Raw genomic sequence first — 20547 nt, 5'->3', positions numbered from 1 at the left:
ACAGGTGACTGTATGTCATTGGCTGGATACAGGCAGAAGAAGGTTCTGTAATACAGAGTGTGTGTATATAAAATTTAGTGCAAAAGCAATCTCAGTTCCCTTTTTAAGAGTGAATCACCCCAGCCTGGGAGTTACCCTGTATGTGGACATGCCAGGCTGGCACTCCTCAGTACAAATCCTTCCAGCCTGGGATTACCCCAGTCCTGGTTGTGACCACTTGCCTACCCTGCAGACAGGCATGAAAAGAAATTGTCTTGTGTTAACAGTTTTCTGATGGACTTTTGTCTTCTCTTGATAGCTGCCATTAACCTAGCAAAGCTGAAGCTCTTCAGACATTACTATGTCATGGTAAGTAAAACACCTGCACACAAGCATGTGGAGAGCATGGAAGCTGTTCAATGCTTTTATTGGAATACTTGTTGTAAATTACTGCAGCTGGTGGATGTGGTAGAGGCTCTTAGCACTGCTATGCTTTGGCATCTTGGTCAACTGGCTTACAATCCTAAAAGCAACTTCCTTTTTGCTCCTAATGGTTATATCCTTCTGTCTCTCTTTAAATTCCAGCTATTTGTAATGCTTCCTGATTTCCTCTGGAGACAGCTTGAGCTGCCAGTTGAATTGATGGGCTTGAATAACGTACTGTAAACTTGCTAAAAATTAAACTTGGGACCAAATGGTGCCTGGAGATGCATGTGTGCAGTTCCTGATTAAGTCAGTGGGAGCCATGAGTACATTTCCCAGGAGAACACAGGCTTCTTAATGATTTCCAGTGGCCTCATTTCAGGCTCTTCTAAGTGGCAAGAGTAATAAATTACAATTGTGATTCTTGAAATTCTGTGAAATAGTAATACTTAAAGCATTTCCTGCTGTAACTTGAGTATGTTACCAATAGCTTGAATTATTAGATGTTCAACAAGCAGGAGAGCCCTCAGCCTGTATCATCCATGTTCATTGAGGAGCATAATAAGGCTGGTCTGACATAATGAGTTGTCTGGGAATTGCTTGAACTATTTCTGTGGGGTAAGAAGGTTCTGTGAGGATGGTCCTATTGTTCTCATGCTTTCTCCTTTTCCTTCCCAGATTGTGTGTTACATTTACTTCACACGGATCATTGCAATTCTCATAAAGATTGCTGTTCCATTCCAGTGGAAATGGCTGTACCAGGTATTTGCCAGCAAAGGAAAATGCATCAATTCTTTGATGTTTTTCTGTATTATTCTTTAAATATAACTGCACAACAAAATTCCATGAAATGTTCCTCATGCTATAGTAAAACATGTCAAAGCACAGTGCTGCACCCTGCCTCCTCTTGATTTTATCACTGCCTAAGGTGAAAGAATATATTTTTAGTTTTGTGTTTGTCCAGCAAGGCTGCTGGATTATACATGAGATGTCTGAAAGTAATTGCATTATTGATTTTCAGTCTTTCAATTTAAAAATGTCTAAAGGAAATTAATCAAGAACATACAAAGGAGAAAAAGATTAGTCAGGTTTGCTCTATGTAATTGAAACCTGAGGGAGCCAGGGAAATAGACTTTTGCTCTTCCATCTACAGGCTTCTTTTGCCTATGGACTTCTAAATACTTGGTTTCTTAACACATAATCCAAGTAACTGTGCAGGGAGTCCTTGGAATACATTAATTCTTGAAAAGACCAAGCAACATAGGGGTGATTACTCCCCCCCCCATTTAAAAGCCAAGTCTTGCCATAGCTCTGGAGAGATGGATAGAACTGTAACTGTATTTAAAGTGACAGGGAAAAACTGAAAGAGCAAAGGGTTTGACAGCCTTTAGCCTGGGATTAATGACAACCAGACAGGAATTATTTTATTTCTGCTGTGGCCCAGGCCTCGTGGCCATTAAACCTTGGACATTATGAATGAGGAGCAATGTTTCATGACCACAGAGCATAGCAGGACTGAACTTCAATCTGATATTTTCTTGCAGCTGCTGGATGAAATGGCCACACTGGTGTTCTTTGTCCTTACTGGGTACAAATTCCGTCCAGCATCAGACAACCCTTACCTACAGCTCTCTCAGGATGATGAGGATGACTTGGAGATGGAAGCTGTGTAAGAACCCCTCTCCCCTTTTTTTATTCACCTCTTCACTTGATTTGAGTTTACTTTAATCTCTCTAAATCCTTCTGTGACAAAGATGAGGATCTGCCCACATTTAAAAATGAGGTGTCTGTTTTGGTGTGTGTAAAGAGATCTGTGGTGTGCATAGGAGCCTCTGAACTGGATATTGTAGTGGTGTGGAAAAAGCTGGTAAATCTTTCAAGGGGCAAAAAGATGTCCATGAAAATATCAAGTCAGAAAGTTTCTAATTTTGATTTAGATCGTGGAACGTGAAATGATTTTTACAGTTTATCATTAAGTGAACAACACAAATGACCCACCAATCTGCAGAACATAAATAATAACAAATAAATGATCAGGGTGTGAAGTCCCTTCTGCCTTGGTGTTCAGCATATAGCTTTGCAAAAATTTATTTTAAGCAACACTGAGCCAAGGAGATGAATTTTTATCAATATTCTTCCCTGGTTTATTGCCTGCTGTGAAACCATGAGGCACCACAAATGCTTCAGGACCTGAGCTAGAGTCTGGAAAAATTATATAGCAGGGCTCAGGCTAAGTCCCTGTCATTTTCTTTGCAGTGATTTTCTGAGGACTTAAAAAATGAATGGCATTTTTGAATGTGTAATTAAAAATACCCTAAGAAATTGAGCTTGCCAGGGGTGTTGGATACAGCTTTTATGTGCTCCAGAGTCTGCTGCCTTAATAGGAGCAGAGCTAAACTAATCCTTTGCTAGTTATAGGTTTGATGCATAATTGGAGTTTATGTACAGGCTCAGAAGCCTAAGAGTTCTTTTCCAAATCTCCTTTACCTGGGTGAAATAAATCAACACTGTTTTTATTACAGAGGCAAAAAAAGTTAAAATGTGTTTGCTGTCATAGTTAGTTCAGAAAGAAATGAATCTTATAGGAAAACTGCTGCAAGGAGGTTTCAGTCATAGAATCCAGACTGAAATGTCATGTAAGGAGTTGAACTTCTCAGAAATATGGCTAGTAACAAAGATCTTTTTAAATGCTTAGCTATTTTTGCTTTGGGTCTAGAAAATCTGTCATTTTTTGCAAGTAGAATCCAACTAGTGGGTAGTGACCTTAAAATCACTATCACTTATATGTGTTTAAATGGTTTATGTAAGAAACTGGTCTCAGTTTGGAAGCTGTTTGGTAAAAAAGCATTCACATCAGGAAATCACTGTCTGAACTGGCAGGATTTGTGATTTGTACCAAAACAAGATTTTTTTCCTTTTTGCCTGTTAGAGCAGATTTCAACTTTGCATTTCATGCTTAATGAATTTTTGCTTGTGGGGGTTTTGCTAGGACTAATAATAGAGCACCTTTCAAATACAGTGATTTTAGTCAATTGAGAAGTTGCTAAAATTAGGAGAAGCTGCCAGAAATGAGCTGGAGAAAGTTTAATCAAGTAATTCAGTGATTTACACCTCATCATGAGATAGATGTTGCTAAAACTCAAGGGTTAGAATTCCTTGTGAATCTTTTCCTAGTAAGGCATTTTGCACTTTGCTTTGGGAGTTTCCATTGTTGTACCTTGTGGGTTGTTCCCCTTAGCCTTGCTTGAATTTTTCTGATCTGATTCACCAGAAGTTTTATTCCATTTGGGCACTTGGCAGGGTATAATCTGTGTCTGGTTCTCCCTTCCCCAGCTCCATCAGGAAGGTTATGTTTGTAGATATTTGAAAAACAGAGTTTATACACCTTCTGTGACAGGTGAAGCACTGCAATGGAAGTGTGTTACATTTCTCATTGATTTGGTCTTGCTGGTCCTATTTTTGTTTTTATAAATGTTAAATGTGTATCGGGGGGGGGGGGGAAATACCTGGGTTTATTTGAGCAGATGACTAAGTGTCTGACAGTGTCCTGACTAACCACTGCATGAGTGTTTTGTCTTTCATGTGATAAATACCCATTTGTCTTCACAGGCTATGGCAGAAACTAAAAACCTGCAGACTTCATGGTGTTCTGCTATGTCAGTTTTATTGTTATTTTTGTGTCTCAGAGGGCTTTTGTTTAAAATCAGATTCTCTAAAACAGAAACATTCAGTTGCTTTAGACTCAACATGTCTATGAGCCAGTAGAGGGGAGAGCTGTGAGGTTATCAAACACCTTTTCCAGGCTTGCTTGTCTTCCATGAAAAAAAAAAAGGACATTTTAAGTGCAGCTCACTAATTTGGGTCTGTTTTCATGCATTGCAAATAATACAAATCTCAGTCTGGCAGTAAATTCAAATATTGTTAAGGACACTGGAAATCTGGAAAATTTCAAGAAATATCTTCAAATTAAATGTCTGTGCAGAAGCAACACAAGGCACAGATCCTCTCTCTGTAAGTCCTTGTAACTCTCAGGAATAAAATACAAATCAAAAATAGCAAAAGTAACTCTGGCTTGGAGAAAGGATCCACAGACTTTACAGGAATCTCTTCAGTTATTCCAGGCTCTACAGAAGTTGTCCTGGCAGGGAGGAGAGTGTGACTAAAGCTGAGCTAAGGACCTGTCTGTCCTTTTTCAAGCAGGTTCAATAGCCATTCATCATCAGCAAAGTGGTTTTCTGTGTATTCTGTGCTGGGCAGCCTCTTGAGTTCTGTCAGGACGTGGGCTCCTTGCTGACAGTTTGTTAGATTAAAGTTCCCTGCTTGAAAAGGTGCAGCCACACTTGGCAGAAAGAGCTGTCAGGCTTCCAGTCCTAATGCCATTTCTGGGGCATGAGCACAAAAATATGAACAGTACAGTAGATGGGGTGGGGGTGAGGAAGGGGAAAAGAAGAATTTTTGTTTGCTTTGGGTTGTTTTTGTTTTTGTTTTTTTTTAATTTCATTAACTCAGTAAGCTGGCTTTGGATGCTGGATATCAAAGTGCTCTTTAACAGGTCTTGGTTGAGAATGATGTTCATGCATGCATGGGAGGTTAAGATATTTCCACTGGAGGAAGAATTGCAGGAGAAGAAACCATTAATGGTTTTGTTCTCAAGTTGGTAAATCCATCTTACTCAGTGTGTGGAGACTTTGCTTCTCCTTAACACCCAAAACAGCCTCAACACAGGGAACTGTTGTGGTAACACTGATCTTTGCTTATGCCTTGGGATCTGGAGTTTCTCTCTGTGTCATGAGGCAGCTTATTCTGTGCTGAGGTTTGATGTCCTGCTTGGTTGCTTTTCTCTGCTTTCTCTCAGGTTGCTTCATGGCAGAATGATTCATGGTGCTCTCCATTTGCAGTGATTTTCTTCACCTAACACATCTTTAGCTTGCAGAGATCAGCTTTTTTTGTTCCATGGCTGATCAGTTTTCACTCCAGTTTGCAATAGCTTGTAAGGGCTGGCTGCTGCCAGTATTGCAGTGTTTCTTGTTGGACTAAAAAACAAATAAGCAGGAGAAAAGACAGCTGAGCTCCAGCAGTGTGGAGAGCAGGAGATACTTCTGAGTGTTTAGCCATTCTTTGATACCTTGGATACAATGCAGGAGAAAAATAAACCCCATGAAATCTCTGCAGCACATAGCACTGTGATGGAGTGCTTGGGGAACTCCTTCTCTGCCTCATTTGTGATGGATATCCCTCTGGCAGGCACAGAAATGCTCTCTGGAGGGGGATGGTTTAGTGAGAAGGATTTGTTGCATTTTAACTGCTGCTGATTTGTGGGCTGGAAATGCAGTTCAGCAGACTGCAGGTGAGGAACATTTCCCTGCTGTATTGCAGGTCAGAGCTGAAGTGTTCTGAGGACAATGAGGATTTCAGTGTGCTTGATCTTAGTGCTGCTACCCTTATTTTATTGGGCATTAAAATGTGCTGACTGATTTTGAGAGTGAGAGGAATTGCCTGTTGTACCTGAACAATCTGAGAGAAGGAGGGACTTGAGAGCTACTTCATGCACTTGTCACAAGACAAGAACAGTCTCTTCAGCTCTTCAGATGGGCTTTAACATTCACTGTTGGAGAATCCACACAGAAATCTCTCCCAGTTATTTGCTGTTACTGAGGGGGGACACAGTCAATGGTTTCTTTGCTAGCAAAGGATGTGACTTGATCTGCCTGCACTTTGAGTGTGTAACAGTGCCATAAACATGGGAAGTGGATTATTCCCTCCTGGTGGTAACCTCTCATTGCTTCTGTCACACCTTGGTGTGCAGTGGCTCTCTGGTGGCATTGGAGTGCAGTTCTGGAATCCAGGCTGTGTGCCAGGGGATCCTCCCAGCTGGGAGTCAAGTGTTGGGACTGCCTTGGTGTCATGCATGTGTGAGACACCCCTTTATCTGGCCCAGTGTCTCTGCTGTGTGAGATGCTCCTTTCTGGTTTGTAGTTCAGTGCAATCTTCAGCTCCTCCCTGAGGAATGAGTTCTTAGCTCCTCATTCTGTAATTACAAAGTTGATTATTTCTGAAGAGTAAACTTGGTAGCTGTCTTGCTGCATCCTCTTGTACTTTTCAGACTATTACTTCGATTTGCCTGAATCTTTCTGCATTCCAGTCTTGTTCTCCAGTGTGTAGCTCTTAGTGTCTTGTGCAGATTTAATAAGCAAATTCTCTATTCCATTAGCCAGGCAATTACTGAAAATACTGAGTAGAAGTGAACCCAGGACAGGCCTCTCTGGAACCACACTCAATGTTCTTACATTTTTGACAGGAAACCATTAAGTACATCTCAATGCATACTTTTCCAATTAGTTATCCATCTACTTTGGTTTTGTCTAGCTTATGTTTCCCCAGATTTTTTCCTATCTGAGTGGGAAACCTTTGTCAACAGGGAGAACTTAAAAGATCTATGTGTCTCTGTACTGATTAGTTTGATCTCTTTTAGGAAGTGTTTATTGTTTATTAGTTCCATCTTTCTCTTTTAAGGAACCTGCTTACTTTTCTCTCTACAATTTTTATTTTAGTAGAGAAAAATTATTTGGTCTGTACTCTTGTGACCCTTTCCTATTAAGCTGAAGCTCATCTAGGCTCACTCTAAAGTGAGAACCAGTGATGATCCCAGTATGGCCACTGCTGGAATATCACTGAACACAGCAGACTGAGTAAATTATTTTTACAGTACATGAACAGAAGCTGGGATCTAACATGGAACTAAGGGAAGAAGAATGTTATCTGAAGATAACTTCTCCTCTTGGGGTGATGCTGTGGAGATGTTGTTAGCAGCTCTGATCAAATAAAGCACTCTGACATGGTAAACAGCAGGTGAAAGCACTCACAGACCAACAGGGGCAGCTTTGAACAGGACAGGTCTGACTGTGCTTCCAGGCATCCCTTGGGAATGCATTGAGCTATTGGCACTCTTACCTTCAGCATCCAAAATAACCTTTGTAGCATGTTTGTGGGGAAAAAACACCTGTATGGAATCAGAATCACACTGTGCAAAAGAATAAAGGAAATGTGTTGTGCATCCAAATTGCCTGTTTGGTGTAGCAGCAGAGAAAAGCTGAAGAGCTGTTGGAGAGCCAAGGCAGCTCTAAGAGGAATGTTCTGCCTGTATAAACAGTTCAGTCTAATATTGAATGGTATTGTGAGGCTTTGTAGTTCAATGATCAGATTGCCATGGCAAATCCAGACTTGGAGGGTATAACAAGGATAATTTCTTGCTTCTGTTTTGTTGCAGTTCAATTTGCTGTTAAAAGGTGCTGATGTGCATTAAGCTAATAAGGTTCATCTGGGGCACTGTCCAGTATTTGTGTGTATTTGTGAAATGTGTTGTACCTATTAAAATGCAGAAGAAAGTCACAGAAATTAGGGTGGTCAGCTGCATAGTAAAAGGGGCTTTTTAAGTGACCTCCTGAAATTTAGCAAATAAACACTTGGTTCAACTGTGTTGCCACCCCTGTTACCTTTTCTGAATGCAGCCTGGGTAAAGAGATGTGAGAAATGCTTGATGGGTGTGAGCTGTTGCTGAAATGGATTTTACAGTTCAAGGTCTGATGTCTGATGCTTCTCCCTTCTCTTCTAGGGTGACAACTTCAGGAGTAATGGAGGGCATGAAGAAAGTCAAGAAAGTGGTGAATGGTTCAGCAGAGCCCCAGGGCGAATGGGAAAGCACAGCATGATGGACTGGACTAAGGCAGCACTTTCAGAGAAACTTTTTTAATTTATTAATATTACTCTCAGTGGAAAGGGAGCAACTTGCACTCCCCACCACTGAAACTGCAGAGTGGGGTGTGTCTAGGGAGAGCAAAGCAGTGCAGAAATATAACTATTCCTTTGATCATAAGAAAATGGGATCTCCTGGTACCTGCAAGGAGCGTGGAGCTTTCCTAGGGATTTTGGGTAGATTTTATTTTTTCCTCCCCTTTTCTGGATCGGTTCTTTATTCTGAATTGTTGTGTTCCTCAGAATGTGTAATACTAATGTGAAGAGGGGTTTTCAGTGTGTATGTAAAGAATATATTTTATATAATGCTCATATATCTACACACACACACTTGCTATGTAACATGAATGCTGGGACTTGCAAAGCCTGTCAGAAGGTGGGAAAAGAAGATAAAGACATGTAAGTATTTTTTTTTCTTTTTATAAACTCTCCTTTTGGCTTGGACGAAACATTGCAAAACAAATGGATAGGAACAACTGCAGTTATTTGAGAGACTGAAGGGGTGTTGGATCAGATGACTTCTGCCACTGCTCATGCAAGTGTGAAAGGTGATAAGTATCTTCTTGTCTTATCCCTGCAGGTGTCCACCTGAATGTGTCAGGTTTTCAGATGTGTTGCTATACAGGAAATGAGTGACTGTTCTCCATTAAAGCACTAAGCCCATAGTGCAGTAAACGTTTATGTACATTCTCCAGTGTCCTTGGAGTTGCTCTTGACTCACCCCCCTGACAAGAAGTACACAAGAGGTGTAAGACTGATGCTTGCTTTTTAGGGGTCTGCCTAAATGTTTACTTTCAAGCTGTGACCCAGAGCACTTTGGTTTGCTTTGTAAAATATTTTCAAGGTTTTTCAAAAGTCACTCCTTTCTGGCACAGTACCAGACTCTCCAGTGGAAATCTGTCTGGCCATTTTACTGCAGCATAAATCTCTGGTTCACAGTTCCTCTGAGTTACTGGGCCTCTCTGATGCTGCTTGTACCTCTCTGGCTGTGTAGGATTAATGACACTGCTTGTTGAGATGAGCTGAACTGGTCACAGTGGTATTGCCACCAAAAACAGGCAACTGTAACTCCCAGTCCTAAATGTTGGGGTTTTCTTTTGTCAGGAGAGAAGATTATGACCAGAACCTTGATGCAGGGGAATATGGAAGCCTTGACTGTTAGCTGCAGACTTGCAGTGGAGTCTTTACAGACATGTTCCAAAATGTCATGTGTGTTTTCTCCCTGGGGTTGGTGTAGGGCAGTTGGTGTCCAGAGCTGTAGTAGTGAAAATGTGTGTTCATTTGGGGGAGGATGGAAGTGGCTCACTGGTGGAATGAGGATTAGCTTTAACAAAAATAAATTGGCTATAAGTTACTGACCCACTGAAGCCTTAATATTCATGCAGAGACATTGACGTGTGGTGCCTCTGCCAGGATGTCAGGGAGAGGCATCATCAGAGCTCTGGATGTGCCAGCATTGCTTACAGACCTATTCAGAAATTGGTTTTTTTTGAGGGACTACATTTCTGGGGCACAGCTGATGAGAGGACTGTTAGCCACCAGTGTATTTTATTCTTCAAGCTGAGAAAGAGGATTTCCTCAAGAATCTTGGACCACTTCCTCACTCCTGAGCAGGGATTGTGGAGCTCTTGGTGAGCTGTCTGTACCAAGACTTGCAGTTTGAGGAGCAGCACCACTTTCCCCCATTGCCACTTCTTTTCCCAGGTGCTGGTTCTATGCACCATGGAGATGGTAGAAACAAATCTTACCTGCTTTGATACCTGGAACTGCTTTCTCTTCAGATAAAGCACAAGAAGAAGAGCATATGTCTCTGGCTACAGATTTCTCTTCTGTTTTCCTCCTGAGCTGTAACTTCACAGTAATCTCAGCTGTAATAATTTGACTTTGCTGTCATTGCCTTGCAATGAGACAGTTTTAGTGAGAAGAGATCCTGTACCACTGGAAAGGCTGTTTGGTGACCTATGGGCCTTTTAGGCCTTCTGGAGGAAGAAATCTGCATATTTAGCTGAAGTATGAGAAATTGGACCATAAACAAACACAGGCAGTCCCAGCTCATCATACACTTAAATTCAATATCTGGACAATTCATCCTCTGCAGTTACTCTGTGTCTGAACAGGCTGTGAAGTTTGTTCAGAGAAGCCCACTGAAGACTTGAAGTGTGTTGGCACTGAGGTATGTAAGGGATAAAGATGTGCTGTCAGGAACAAATTGCATCTGTACAATGCTATTCTAGAGCCTGTTAGTCCTTTTGTGAGTGAGATGTGAAACTCTCATAGGTGTGGCATTTCACCCAGAACCAGAGGGCTGTGCTGTGATCCCAGGGAATGCTGAGCTGGTTCCAAACAGCTGCCTTTTCCATACCTCAGCATCAGTGGAGCTGACAATTTGGCAAGTGCTGCTACCTTAGTCTCAGATTTCTTTTTTTTTTTTTTTTTTTATATGCACTTTTTTTACTGAAGTTGCATATGGTGTAGGTTTATCTGCCAAGTCCCTGGCTCACCAGTCAAAGGCCAAAAAAATGGGTCATTTCTTTTTGTCTTGGCATGGAACACCACAGCAGTATTCTGGAAATCCGTTTTTTACAAGAGCTTTTTCCAAGTCCAGCCCTGAGCTTCAGCAGTCAGCTCTGCAACCAGCTTCAGCTGGTGATCCACATGGGATGCCAAGCAGCAGGAAATGGTCAGACCTGAGCATTAGCAAGGAAAATCAAAGTCATGGACAAGTCAAAACCCAAAAGGTTCTTACTGTGGCCATTTCCAAAATGAATTTTCTCTGTTGCAATTCCTTGGATCGGGACAAAAAGTCCTGATGGATGGGGTAGCAGCTGGGATGTTGGAGGGTGGAGGGGATGGCTGCAGTTGTGCTTCTCTCCAGCACAGCGAGTGCTGCACTGCAAAGCATCAGACAGGGAGTGCTCCCTCCCCCTTCCCAGGGAAACCCCCATGGCTGCCCTGCATGGCTCCAGGGCCAGTGGAGTGCAGAGCTTGGAGCTTCAGGCAGCATCATCAGTGCTTGCCTTGCATGTGCTGATGGCTGCTGATCGGGTTCTGCCCTGCCCCTCGGGGAGGGGAGCTAGAGGAGCTGCTGTGGGTTACAGATCGTTTGGGGATGTGCAGCTTTGCTTCCCTGAGGGGCTGAAGCAATCACCGGCAGTGCCCAGCAGCAGTGACAGCAGTCCTGGAACAGCAGGTCTGGTGCAATGGCAATAAATGGTTTGAAATGCTTTCCCATCTGCTGTGCAGCAGAGCACTCGGTCCCCTCTGCAGACAAAAACGAGATTGGTTCAGCCCTTGCTTGTAATGCAGGTTGTACCCCAGTGAGTCCCTGTGGATGCTGAAATGCACATGCCACTGCTGCACTCCTCCTTCCTGCCTGGCTGCTCAGCAGGCTCTCTTCCAGAGGAAACCTCCTTGCAGTGCAACTGCCAGACCCTTGCGTTCTTCGGGCTGGAAAATGTTTTCCTTGATGCTTCATCAAGAGACGTACAAAAAGAAAGCAAGACATAATGGGGTCACCGGGAGCAGAGCTGTGCCTGCTCAGGGTGGAGCAGTTGGAGTTGCAGCCACATGCTGTCCTATTCAGATGCTCTTTCACGCTCTCCTCGAGCTCGGCGTGCTGTGTGCAGTGCATTGTTCAGTGTTTCCCTCCAGCTGAGTGCCCTGTTCCTGGATTTCCATACTGGGAGAGCATGTTGTAAAAATTTGCTGCATTGCAGCATTTTGTCTGGAGCTCGTAGTGTGGAAGATGGGTTTTTTTTTTGGTTTTTTTTTTTTCCTAAGCTAAGTGGACTCACTCTAGCATGAGTGTGCATCCACCATGTATCCTTGAGCACTGTAACATTCCTTCTGGCCATGAAAGGGCATGTCCTGATCACTCCAGTGTGCACATCTGGTGCAAGTCCTGTAGAAGATTTTTAGTGTTAAGCCTTTTTTTCCTTACTGTATGTTCCTCTTAGAAAAAAGCAGTTGAGCCAGTAACAATCAAATGGATGAGAAGGGAGGTGATTTTGTTCTTTATTTGAAAACTACCCAATTTGAAACAAATACTGGGTATTGTAGGCTCTGTTGAGCTCTGGGAACTGGAGTTCCCTAGCTATTAAGGAGAGGGCAGGAAATCTTTCTTCCTTTAGCCTCCTTGGTTTGTCTCCTTCAATTTGACCTGTCATGCCAGCTAACAGATTGCTGTCACTTTAAAGAAGATGTTTTAGAGCTCCTGTATTATGATCTCTACTTCACTCATAGAGCATGTCCCCATTTTTCACCTGTGTGCAAAGAGTGAGGAGCTGTGGTCTGCAGGAGTGGGAGGTGCAGTGAGGTTTGAACATAGTGGGACTCCCACTGAAACTGTGACCTTGTGTGTAGTGTCAGTAGCCTCAATGTTTCATGAAAGCTGAGGTGGTGCTGCCCAGATACACTTGAGCAATGTTTCTTTGTGTTCCCTGGGGTTGATTTGCTGTTAAACGTTTGTTCTAAATTGCATTAATTTGGCTTTTTTTTTTTTTTAAGCTGCTGGATACAACACTTTTGGGCTAATTAATCACTTTTCTTTAGCAATATTGGGAAGCTGTGCATTTTTCCTTTGTAGTCTCTTGCCTGGATATAGCAGTGATCCACTGAGAGCTGCACATGATCTGTGCTCCCAAGTGGCTGGAACAGGATGTAGGAAAATACTGATACTCAGATTTTGAGTGGTGTAGGAAAAAAGTGGCTGAGAAAAAGACTCACTACATATAGGCTGACTGGCTCAAGAAGCCATTTATGTTTTGACTGCAGCAATCCTCTAGAAAGGACAATTCTTAATAAATATTTCCCTGTGGGATTTCACTCGGTGTTCTGCTCTCTGTGAACTAAAGTAGAGTCTGACCTCCACATCATCAGAAGCATTTCATCCTGTAGCCAGTGGAGCTGGTACCTGTTCTGTTAAAACAGAGTATGGGTCTAAATAGCTTCCTTTGCCCTTTAGGAACTATTAATAATTAATTCTAGATCCTCTTGTGTCATTAAGCAGCTTTAGGGCACCTTGTACAATGTAGCTTTGAATTCATTTAGTAAATGACCTCTAGAAGAACTAAAAAAGACTCTTCTGTGTACAGCAGGGTCCAGTTCCTGGGGTTTTGGTGACCTGTAAATATCTTATTCCTCAGTTCCTGTTCAGATGTAAAAATGAAATTTTTTTCAGTATTTTTTTAAACTTTATTAAAAGAACAGCAAACAGTATTTGAAGAAAAGCAAGGTAGAGACAAGTCAGGACAGTCTGTGTAACTTGGTTTCCCTGCTGTGATGCAAATGTGTAAAATAAAGATTGACCAGAAAGTTGTTTTTAATGCATCTCATTTTCTCCTTCTGAACTGCCAGCAGCCAACCTGACCCATTGATCCCAAAGTCTGCATTTCCCTCTGCTCAACTTGTTTCCAGCCATCAACTTCTGCATCATGGATACAGGGCCAAATCACAAAACTTGTGTGGAAAACTTCTTTTGAAGGGAAAAGCTTTCCTGTCAGTGACCCAGTGGGGTTCACTGAGGTGCCTCTTCCTGAGCTCCAGGTACTGGAGCTGCTCTTTTAGGTTTGTAAGCTGAATTTAGGCAGTGGTTTGTGGACTGAGTCTTGAACAAAAGTGTTTCTCCCAGCCCTGTGTCTCCTGCAGTCTCAGGCAGGCAGGAATGCAGGAACATCTGGGCTTTGCTGCTTTCCAGCCCTGTGGTCTGTGTGTTCTCTGGTGTCAGCTGGGTAGACAAGGAGCTGATGCTCTGGGCCTTGGTGTCCAGATGCAAATAAGGATAGAAACTTATTCCTACAGTAACCTCTGTGTGGAGCTGGCCACACTGTCTCAGAGGGGGAAGTTCTTGACCTATTTTGGGTTACACTGATGGTGATTTGGGGTGTCTGTAGTTGTGTTCTTGCTGAGGTGTTGGGATCTAACATTGCATTTCAATTCTGCAAGCTGGTTGGGTTGGCAGGGACGAGGAGGGCACAGCATTTCTGTGAAGTGTTCCTCCTGATAATCCCCCATCCCTCAAAAGCATATGTCCTTCAGCACGAAATTCCAGTCTTCAAGATGTTTCTTACAGTTCAGCCTGTGGTTCTCATCCTACCACTGAGGGCTAATGCCAGAAATAGCCTGTCTTCTCTACCCTGCACCTCCCAAGCAGCCAGCTCTGCACTGCCTCAAGCCTCTGGTGGGTGGTGTTTTACCAGGAACCTGAACTATAAAAAGTACTTGGAATTTGGCTTTCCTAATACCTCACTGTAGTTTAGAACAAACTTTTCCTGCTGCAGGTGGTTGCTGACTGTTGCACTGGAGTGGCCTAAATCTCTTTAATGCAGGTTTCTCCAAACTGAACATCCTCTGTGTATTGTCTGTTGTGTATTTGGCCTTAAAACATTCCCCCTTCACATTCTCTGTCAGCAGCTCTGAGACTGATCCCAAGAGTTTCCTGCACTGAGCCAAACATCCCTCAGCCATAAGGAAAGGTGAAATGTTAAGGGTGGAGTGGGTAAAGTGGGACTAAATTTTGGGAACGCTCACTTGAGAAGGAGACCAAATGAAGTTATCAGTGGAAAAATTGCTTCCTGACCATTTTTTCCAAGGAGACACAAAGAAGAGCTTCCACTATTTGAGGTCTACTGCAAGCAGAGGTCATCTGGCAGATTTACACATGGAGCAGAAGAAACAAACCCACAGCTAACAAAACTTTCCTCATTGTTCTGTGCTTGGATGTAATTTTGTAGGTGTTTTCCTGCCCAGGGGAGGTAAATTGTTCTACCTGCACTGAGGTTTTTCTTCCAGTGTCTGAAATTCCCAGCTGTCTGATCATTTGCAGCTCCTCATTGCAGTCCTGGCTGCCTGCTGTCAATGCTTTTGCAAGGTTATCTTCAAGACTGCAAAGAGCTGCCTTCTCCTTACATCTGCTTTTTCCTTCCTTTGCCTTCTGACTGACAGGCTCTAATGAGGGGAGAGTGTTGTAGTGCCCTGTATAGCGAGTGGTCAATAAAAACCAAATTGCTTTGTACAGCAGAGGTAATAACACAGCTTGTTATTGGCACAGCTGATCCTGATATTGGGGGCCTTCCTTAAGAGACAAGGGCTTTCTTCTGTCTTTAGTAAAAAGTGCATGTCATCCATTCCTTTTCTCCCCTTTCATCCATGGAGAATGGTAATTGGGGGTGACACTGCTTTGTTGTGGCTCTTCTCCCCCATTAAAATATTTTCTGTGGGGTGGCTGAGACACAATACGTGAGATGGCTCCTGTATTCCTGAAAAAAACATAAACAGGCACGTGAGGTGAAGTTGTTACAGGGGTGGCAGGTGGAATAGGTGAGAGTTAAAATGGAAGAGGCAGCGTGAAATTCCTTTTGCTGCTCCCTCATGGGATGATTGTGCTGAGCTTGGCAAGAGCACACTTGATGAAAGGAGCAGTTAAAGCATGGGTCACTCTAAGTGTAGTAATAGGTTTGGGGGATTGCTGTCCCTGGGGACCTTGATCTGGGGTGCAGATCTTCTATACACCTTCAGTCCTGAGTCATTTGGGTAAGGAGTCACAATATCCCCCCAATATCCCAGCACCAGCTTCTCCCTGAGACTGCACCCACTGCTTACTGCGGGTGTGAAGAGTCACTGTCAGTGCTCCAGCTGCCTCTTCCCTGAACTGCTCAGCATCTCTGTTCTGCAGGAGCTCTGTGAAGCTGGAAGGAATCCTCCACCCAGCACAGCTGTGAAGGTATTGATCTGCCTCTCCCCAGAGAAGCCAAACTTGTTCATTTTGGAGAGATCTCATACCAGGAGGCATTAGCCAAATTGGAGGGGCTACAAAGAACATCTGCAGTGACTGAAATGAAGGAATTGGGCAATGGCAGAAGATTACAAGAACTAAAACTGTAAGCCTGACTAAGTGATGATTAAAGAAAGCCAAGAAGATGTAGCTCAGTACAAAATGGCTGCATGGGGGTAACCCACAGAAATGGGTTTGGAATTAGTGTGGCTGAAGGCTGAGCCGTGGAGAGGTGAGATGTAAGGAAAGCAGAAGAAAACAAGATGTTAGGAGAAACCTTTTGCCAGTGAGTTTGGCTGCAAACAATCTCCCTGGAGAAATGGAGGCAGTTCTGTGTTGTTTTAGATAATCAGCACTAGGCTGGACAAATCATTGCTAAATACACTGCAGGGAATGACCCCTCGTTGGCTGTGAGCTGGATGAAATGCCTGGCTCAGCCATTTTCCATTTGCTTATCTCAGTGGGAAATATATTGCGTGCATAATTCCTGGTTTGGGGGGGGTCATTTTAGTTTTAGTTTAAACCTCACAGATGCCTTGAGTGAGCCTGGCTGCTCCATAGGAGGAACACGTTGAAATGAAGCTGGTTGGTGTGTGCCCTAATCTGTATTCTGAGTCAGTCAGGGTTTTAACTGTTGCTGCAAAATCTGAGTGGAAATATCTGCTGGGATTTTCCAAGCACACAATGCCTGAGTGTTGTCATGAATCAGAGCAGCCTTATGGGAGGCAACAATTCAAACTCTTAAACACCAACAAAATTTGAAGAATAGGTGTAGGTCAGTCAGGTCGATTTTGTATGTTTCAATGTTTTTGGGGATTGTCATGGTTTTGTTTGATTTTTAATGATTGCAGGGTAGGATTTGGGTGGGCAGACATCACTGCTGACTGCATGGCTTGCTTACAAAGCTTGCTCAAGAGACTTGTGTCTTGTCTTAAAAGCAGAACAGGTCAGCACCAGCTGCCCCAGCCTCCACGTGTTCTCAGCAGACAGACCCCAAGCACCAAGGGGCTGATGAGCCAATGTAGGATTCATGAGTAAGCAAAAGGCTGATTTCTGTCTGATTTGTGGTGTGAAACCCACCATGACACCCATTCCTGTGCCTTCTGCATGCTCTGAGCTCAGCACAGAACAGACACTGAGCTGCCTTTGGAGCAAACATCTGGGCAGGATCACAGAAGAGCTGGAAGCCACATGACTTCCCTTTATTTTGAAGGTTCTTATAAATATGTATATTTTTTAAAAGCTCTGTTCAGCTCAAAACCTCAGTCTTTCAGATTTAAGGACGCTTCTCTCACAGATGTGGGGTTTGTTATTGAAACCCCCTGCTGAAGCTTGGCAGCAGAGCTGGTGAGCAGTGCTCAAGTCACCTGCAGTGGGTGGAGAGCAATGTGAACAGCTTCTCCAACCCATTTTCCAGCCCTGAGCGTGCCTGTGGATGCTGCCAGGAGTCTCTGCTGCAAAATGCTGCTGCTGCCTCTGTGACTGTGATCTTATCTCACCCAGACAAAGTGCACAGCACTCCTTGGTTGTCCTCAGGAGGAGCATTTTCTTTTCAGTCTGTCTGGAATCAAGCCTTGGCTCAAGGTGGCTGGGCTGAGCTTTGCAGGACGAGGACAGCAGGAGCAGAACAAGGGTGATTTCCTACTTGCCAGCCGGGATTTGTGATGTGCCACGAAGGAAGATCCACAAAACCTCCTCCTGCTTGGCTTTGTCTCTGCCCAGGGCTGCCTGCGAACTGCAGGCAACGGGCGAACAGCTGATGAGTTCACCACAGCCACCCTTGCCGGGTTCCGACATTAGCATAACAATTACAGCCCCAGAGGCTGTAAAGAGAATACAGGCTTTAAAAAATAAACTAGAATTTAACAGAGAAATTAATAGCGTAGCAAATTGTAACGCTCAGAGCGCCGGCTGCGTGTCAGTCTCGAGCGACAGCTGTACGTGCAGCCTGGGCACAGTTTGATTTTCAGACCTTCCACTGCATTTGGCCATCATTTCAATATCTGCACTTCCATTTCCTGGGGAAAGAGCCCGCAGGGCACCATTCCTGCTGCCACTTTCCCCAAAAACCTGGAGTGTTTTCTGTCTGTTGCGCTTCTCTGCAGCCATGTGATGTATTGGCATTAAAATGCTGTGCGATAGAAATTAATTTATGGCAGTGATAGCCATTAGAGCTGCTGGAGTCCGAGTATTGGAGTGTTTTGGGTTATAAATCTTGATTTTTTTGAGGGCTTTCTTATTTACTCATATATAGCTCAGCTATCAAAGCAGTTGGTAAATGCCAGTACTGAGTGGTTGCTGTGACCTGCAGTGATACCGGGGGCGAAGCAAGAGCAGCTCGCTCGCATCTTGTCAAGCATAAAACAGCCTCAGGAACATCCTGGCTGGTGAGCTGGAAGCTGTGGAGTCCCATTGGACGCTGCTCCCAGTCTGGAGATCATACGAATTAAAATGGTTGTAATCTGAGATGCGGGTGATGCCTGCGAAGCCGAGGGTGTCCCCAGGACGAGCTGATGCATTCCTGTGCTTGTGGTTGTTGCATCAGGATGTTGAACTCACTCTAATGGCATTTTTTTCAAATCCTCTGGAAAAGCAGCTATTTTGGGGGCTCTCTGTGCCAGCGGTGACCATGGCTTGTCTGGGGGAGCAGCCAGCGCTGATGCCAATAATTCCTTTGGCTCTTTTTCTGACTGAGTCAGATCAGTCAAGCATTAACCTTAAAATAGCAACTATTTCTGTAGTTGATATAATTAATCTCCTCTGTGTGTATGTTCCTTCCCTATTCCAGGCTCTGATGCTTCACCACTCCCCTGCTGACCCACTCCTGCTTTGGCACGAGAAAACTCTGACCAAATCTTGGCTTTTCCACAAAATAACCACCAACTACAGGCTGTGTGTGCTCTGCTCCGTGAGTTCACTGCCAGGCTGATGTCTCCAGTCACAGATTCCTCGCTCATGTGGTCTGTTGGTTTTGGAGCATCTTCTCGATCTGCTTTTGGGTGGGTGGATGTGGAAGGGGGATGTTCACGAACTGACAGAACTGGGGGTGACACTGGCCACAAAGACAACTGTGATGGATGGTGGGTGGGTGGATGCGTGGGTTTCGTGATGCAGTAGGAAAAAGCGGTTTGGAGAAGCCTGAAGCCTGAGCGGACCCCGCGGGGTGCCTCGTCCAGCCCTGGGAAGGGGAGGAGCGAGGAAGGGGATGGGATGGGCTTACCAGAGTCCATCCCCTGCCTCTCTTCTCCTTTTCCTGGGGCAGCTCCTGCGTAAAAGCACATCTAAGTGTGCAACACTGGACACTACCTCATCCCAAATTTCCCGCCCCACAAACAGCTCCAGCCGTGCCCAAGGTGGGATTCAGTCAGTGCTGTGCTTGGGCTGTATGACACCACTGGTTTTTTTTAAGTCTGAGCACATCAGTGAGGAGGATGAAGGGGAAAAGAAAATATCATTGTGATGATGCACAGAGTGAGCACACGCGATCGGGACAGACTGCACCTCGCTGCTTGCATGCAGTGCTATTCCCACGAGGCAGCTGCAATCCTGGCAATTAAATCAGGAAGGATGCGTTGGGGAAAACCCCCGTGATGGCGTCTGAGGATGCTGATTAAATGTGCACAGCCTGGTGAGCCCACGTGGAACAAAAGGCTGCGTGGCTGAGCCTGACAGACTTGCTGTGTCCTGGGGAAGAAAAACTCCGTGGTTTTATTAAACACTTTCAAGTAGAAACCCGAGGAAGGAAAAGCTTTCTGCAGACACACACTCGGCTGTGCAGCCCACACAGCTCCCAGCTCTTACAGTCAGAACGTGCAGCATCAGCTCCATCCCAGCCTCCAGCACTGGCGTGGCAGGAGGGGTAACAGCTTCCCTCTGAGCAGGAACCTGCTGTGACCACAGCAGCAACAGCAAATATGGCCCAGGGAATGATCATTTCCATGGCTGCACTCTGGGGATCAGACAGCAGAAGCCCTGCAAGCGGCACACGCTGCTTAATCAAAAAGCCAGCCCTGGTCAGGGCTCTGAGCTTGTCCTGCAGTTGCTGGTGGTGGGAGATGTGAGCGATGCCTGAGGTCTGTCTTGGAACAGAAAGCCAAGCTTTGATTTATAAAGCAAAACTACTCTCAAGGAAGGACAGGCCTGCAGTGGATTTTCCTCTGAGCAAACAACCCAGTTCCTCTCTGGGCACACTGACCAAATTCAGCTGGGCATGATTATTTTGTGTCCCAGTCGCTGTTCAGATTTCAATCCTGTCGGCCCCAGGAGTCTTTCCATGCTTTGGCCGTGTTTCTCTGCCTGTAGAAATGTCACTTCATCCTAGAAAATGTCACTAGGGTTGTTATTTAAACAGTAATAGGGTTAAAGCTAATAATTGGGCAGTGAAAGTGACTGGCTTGCATAGTTTCCAATTACTTTTCTTCTCTCGTTTGTGTGTTTTGAGTTCTCAGCGTTTCACGTGCTGGAGGCAGGGTAGAGTTTTAAATAGAATTATTCCTTTCAACATCAGTTCTGCAGCAGCAGAGCATGTGCTAGAATGCCTGTGCTGTGCAGGGAAGGTTTGGGACCTTGCTGGACCCCCAGCTGGGCACTGACAGGTCATGCTCTGCACACAAAAGGACACC

General features: G+C 44.3%; 2 protein-coding genes across 17 annotated transcripts in view; one reads left to right on the top strand and one right to left on the bottom strand.

Moving 5' to 3' along the window:
* Window positions 1–11469, top strand: part of GPR107 (G protein-coupled receptor 107) — a gene marked incomplete at its 3' end in the record, with an annotated part of 35426 nt that extends 23957 nt beyond the window's left edge. For 2 of the 3 annotated variants that reach the window (XM_079324540.1, XM_079324542.1), the window contains 4 exons: window positions 299–348; window positions 1081–1164; window positions 1947–2071; window positions 8015–11469. In XM_079324540.1, the coding sequence (XP_079180666.1) occupies window positions 299–348; window positions 1081–1164; window positions 1947–2071; window positions 8015–8111 (356 nt within the window). Of the gene's footprint in view, window positions 1–298; window positions 349–1080; window positions 1165–1946; window positions 2076–8014 lie in introns of those variants that run through there. The other variant, XM_079324541.1, reaches the window with a different exon arrangement.
* Window positions 1–20547, bottom strand: part of FNBP1 (formin binding protein 1) — a 385839-nt gene that overhangs the window by 120235 nt on the left and 245057 nt on the right. The gene's annotated exons all lie outside the window — the stretch shown is intronic.

Source organism: Erithacus rubecula (assembly GCF_903797595.1).
Source record: "Erithacus rubecula genome assembly, chromosome: 21".
Classification (NCBI taxonomy): domain Eukaryota; kingdom Metazoa; phylum Chordata; class Aves; order Passeriformes; family Muscicapidae; genus Erithacus; species Erithacus rubecula.
The sequence above is the reverse complement of the archived record's forward strand: the minus strand, read 5'-3'. Positions and strand labels throughout refer to the sequence as shown.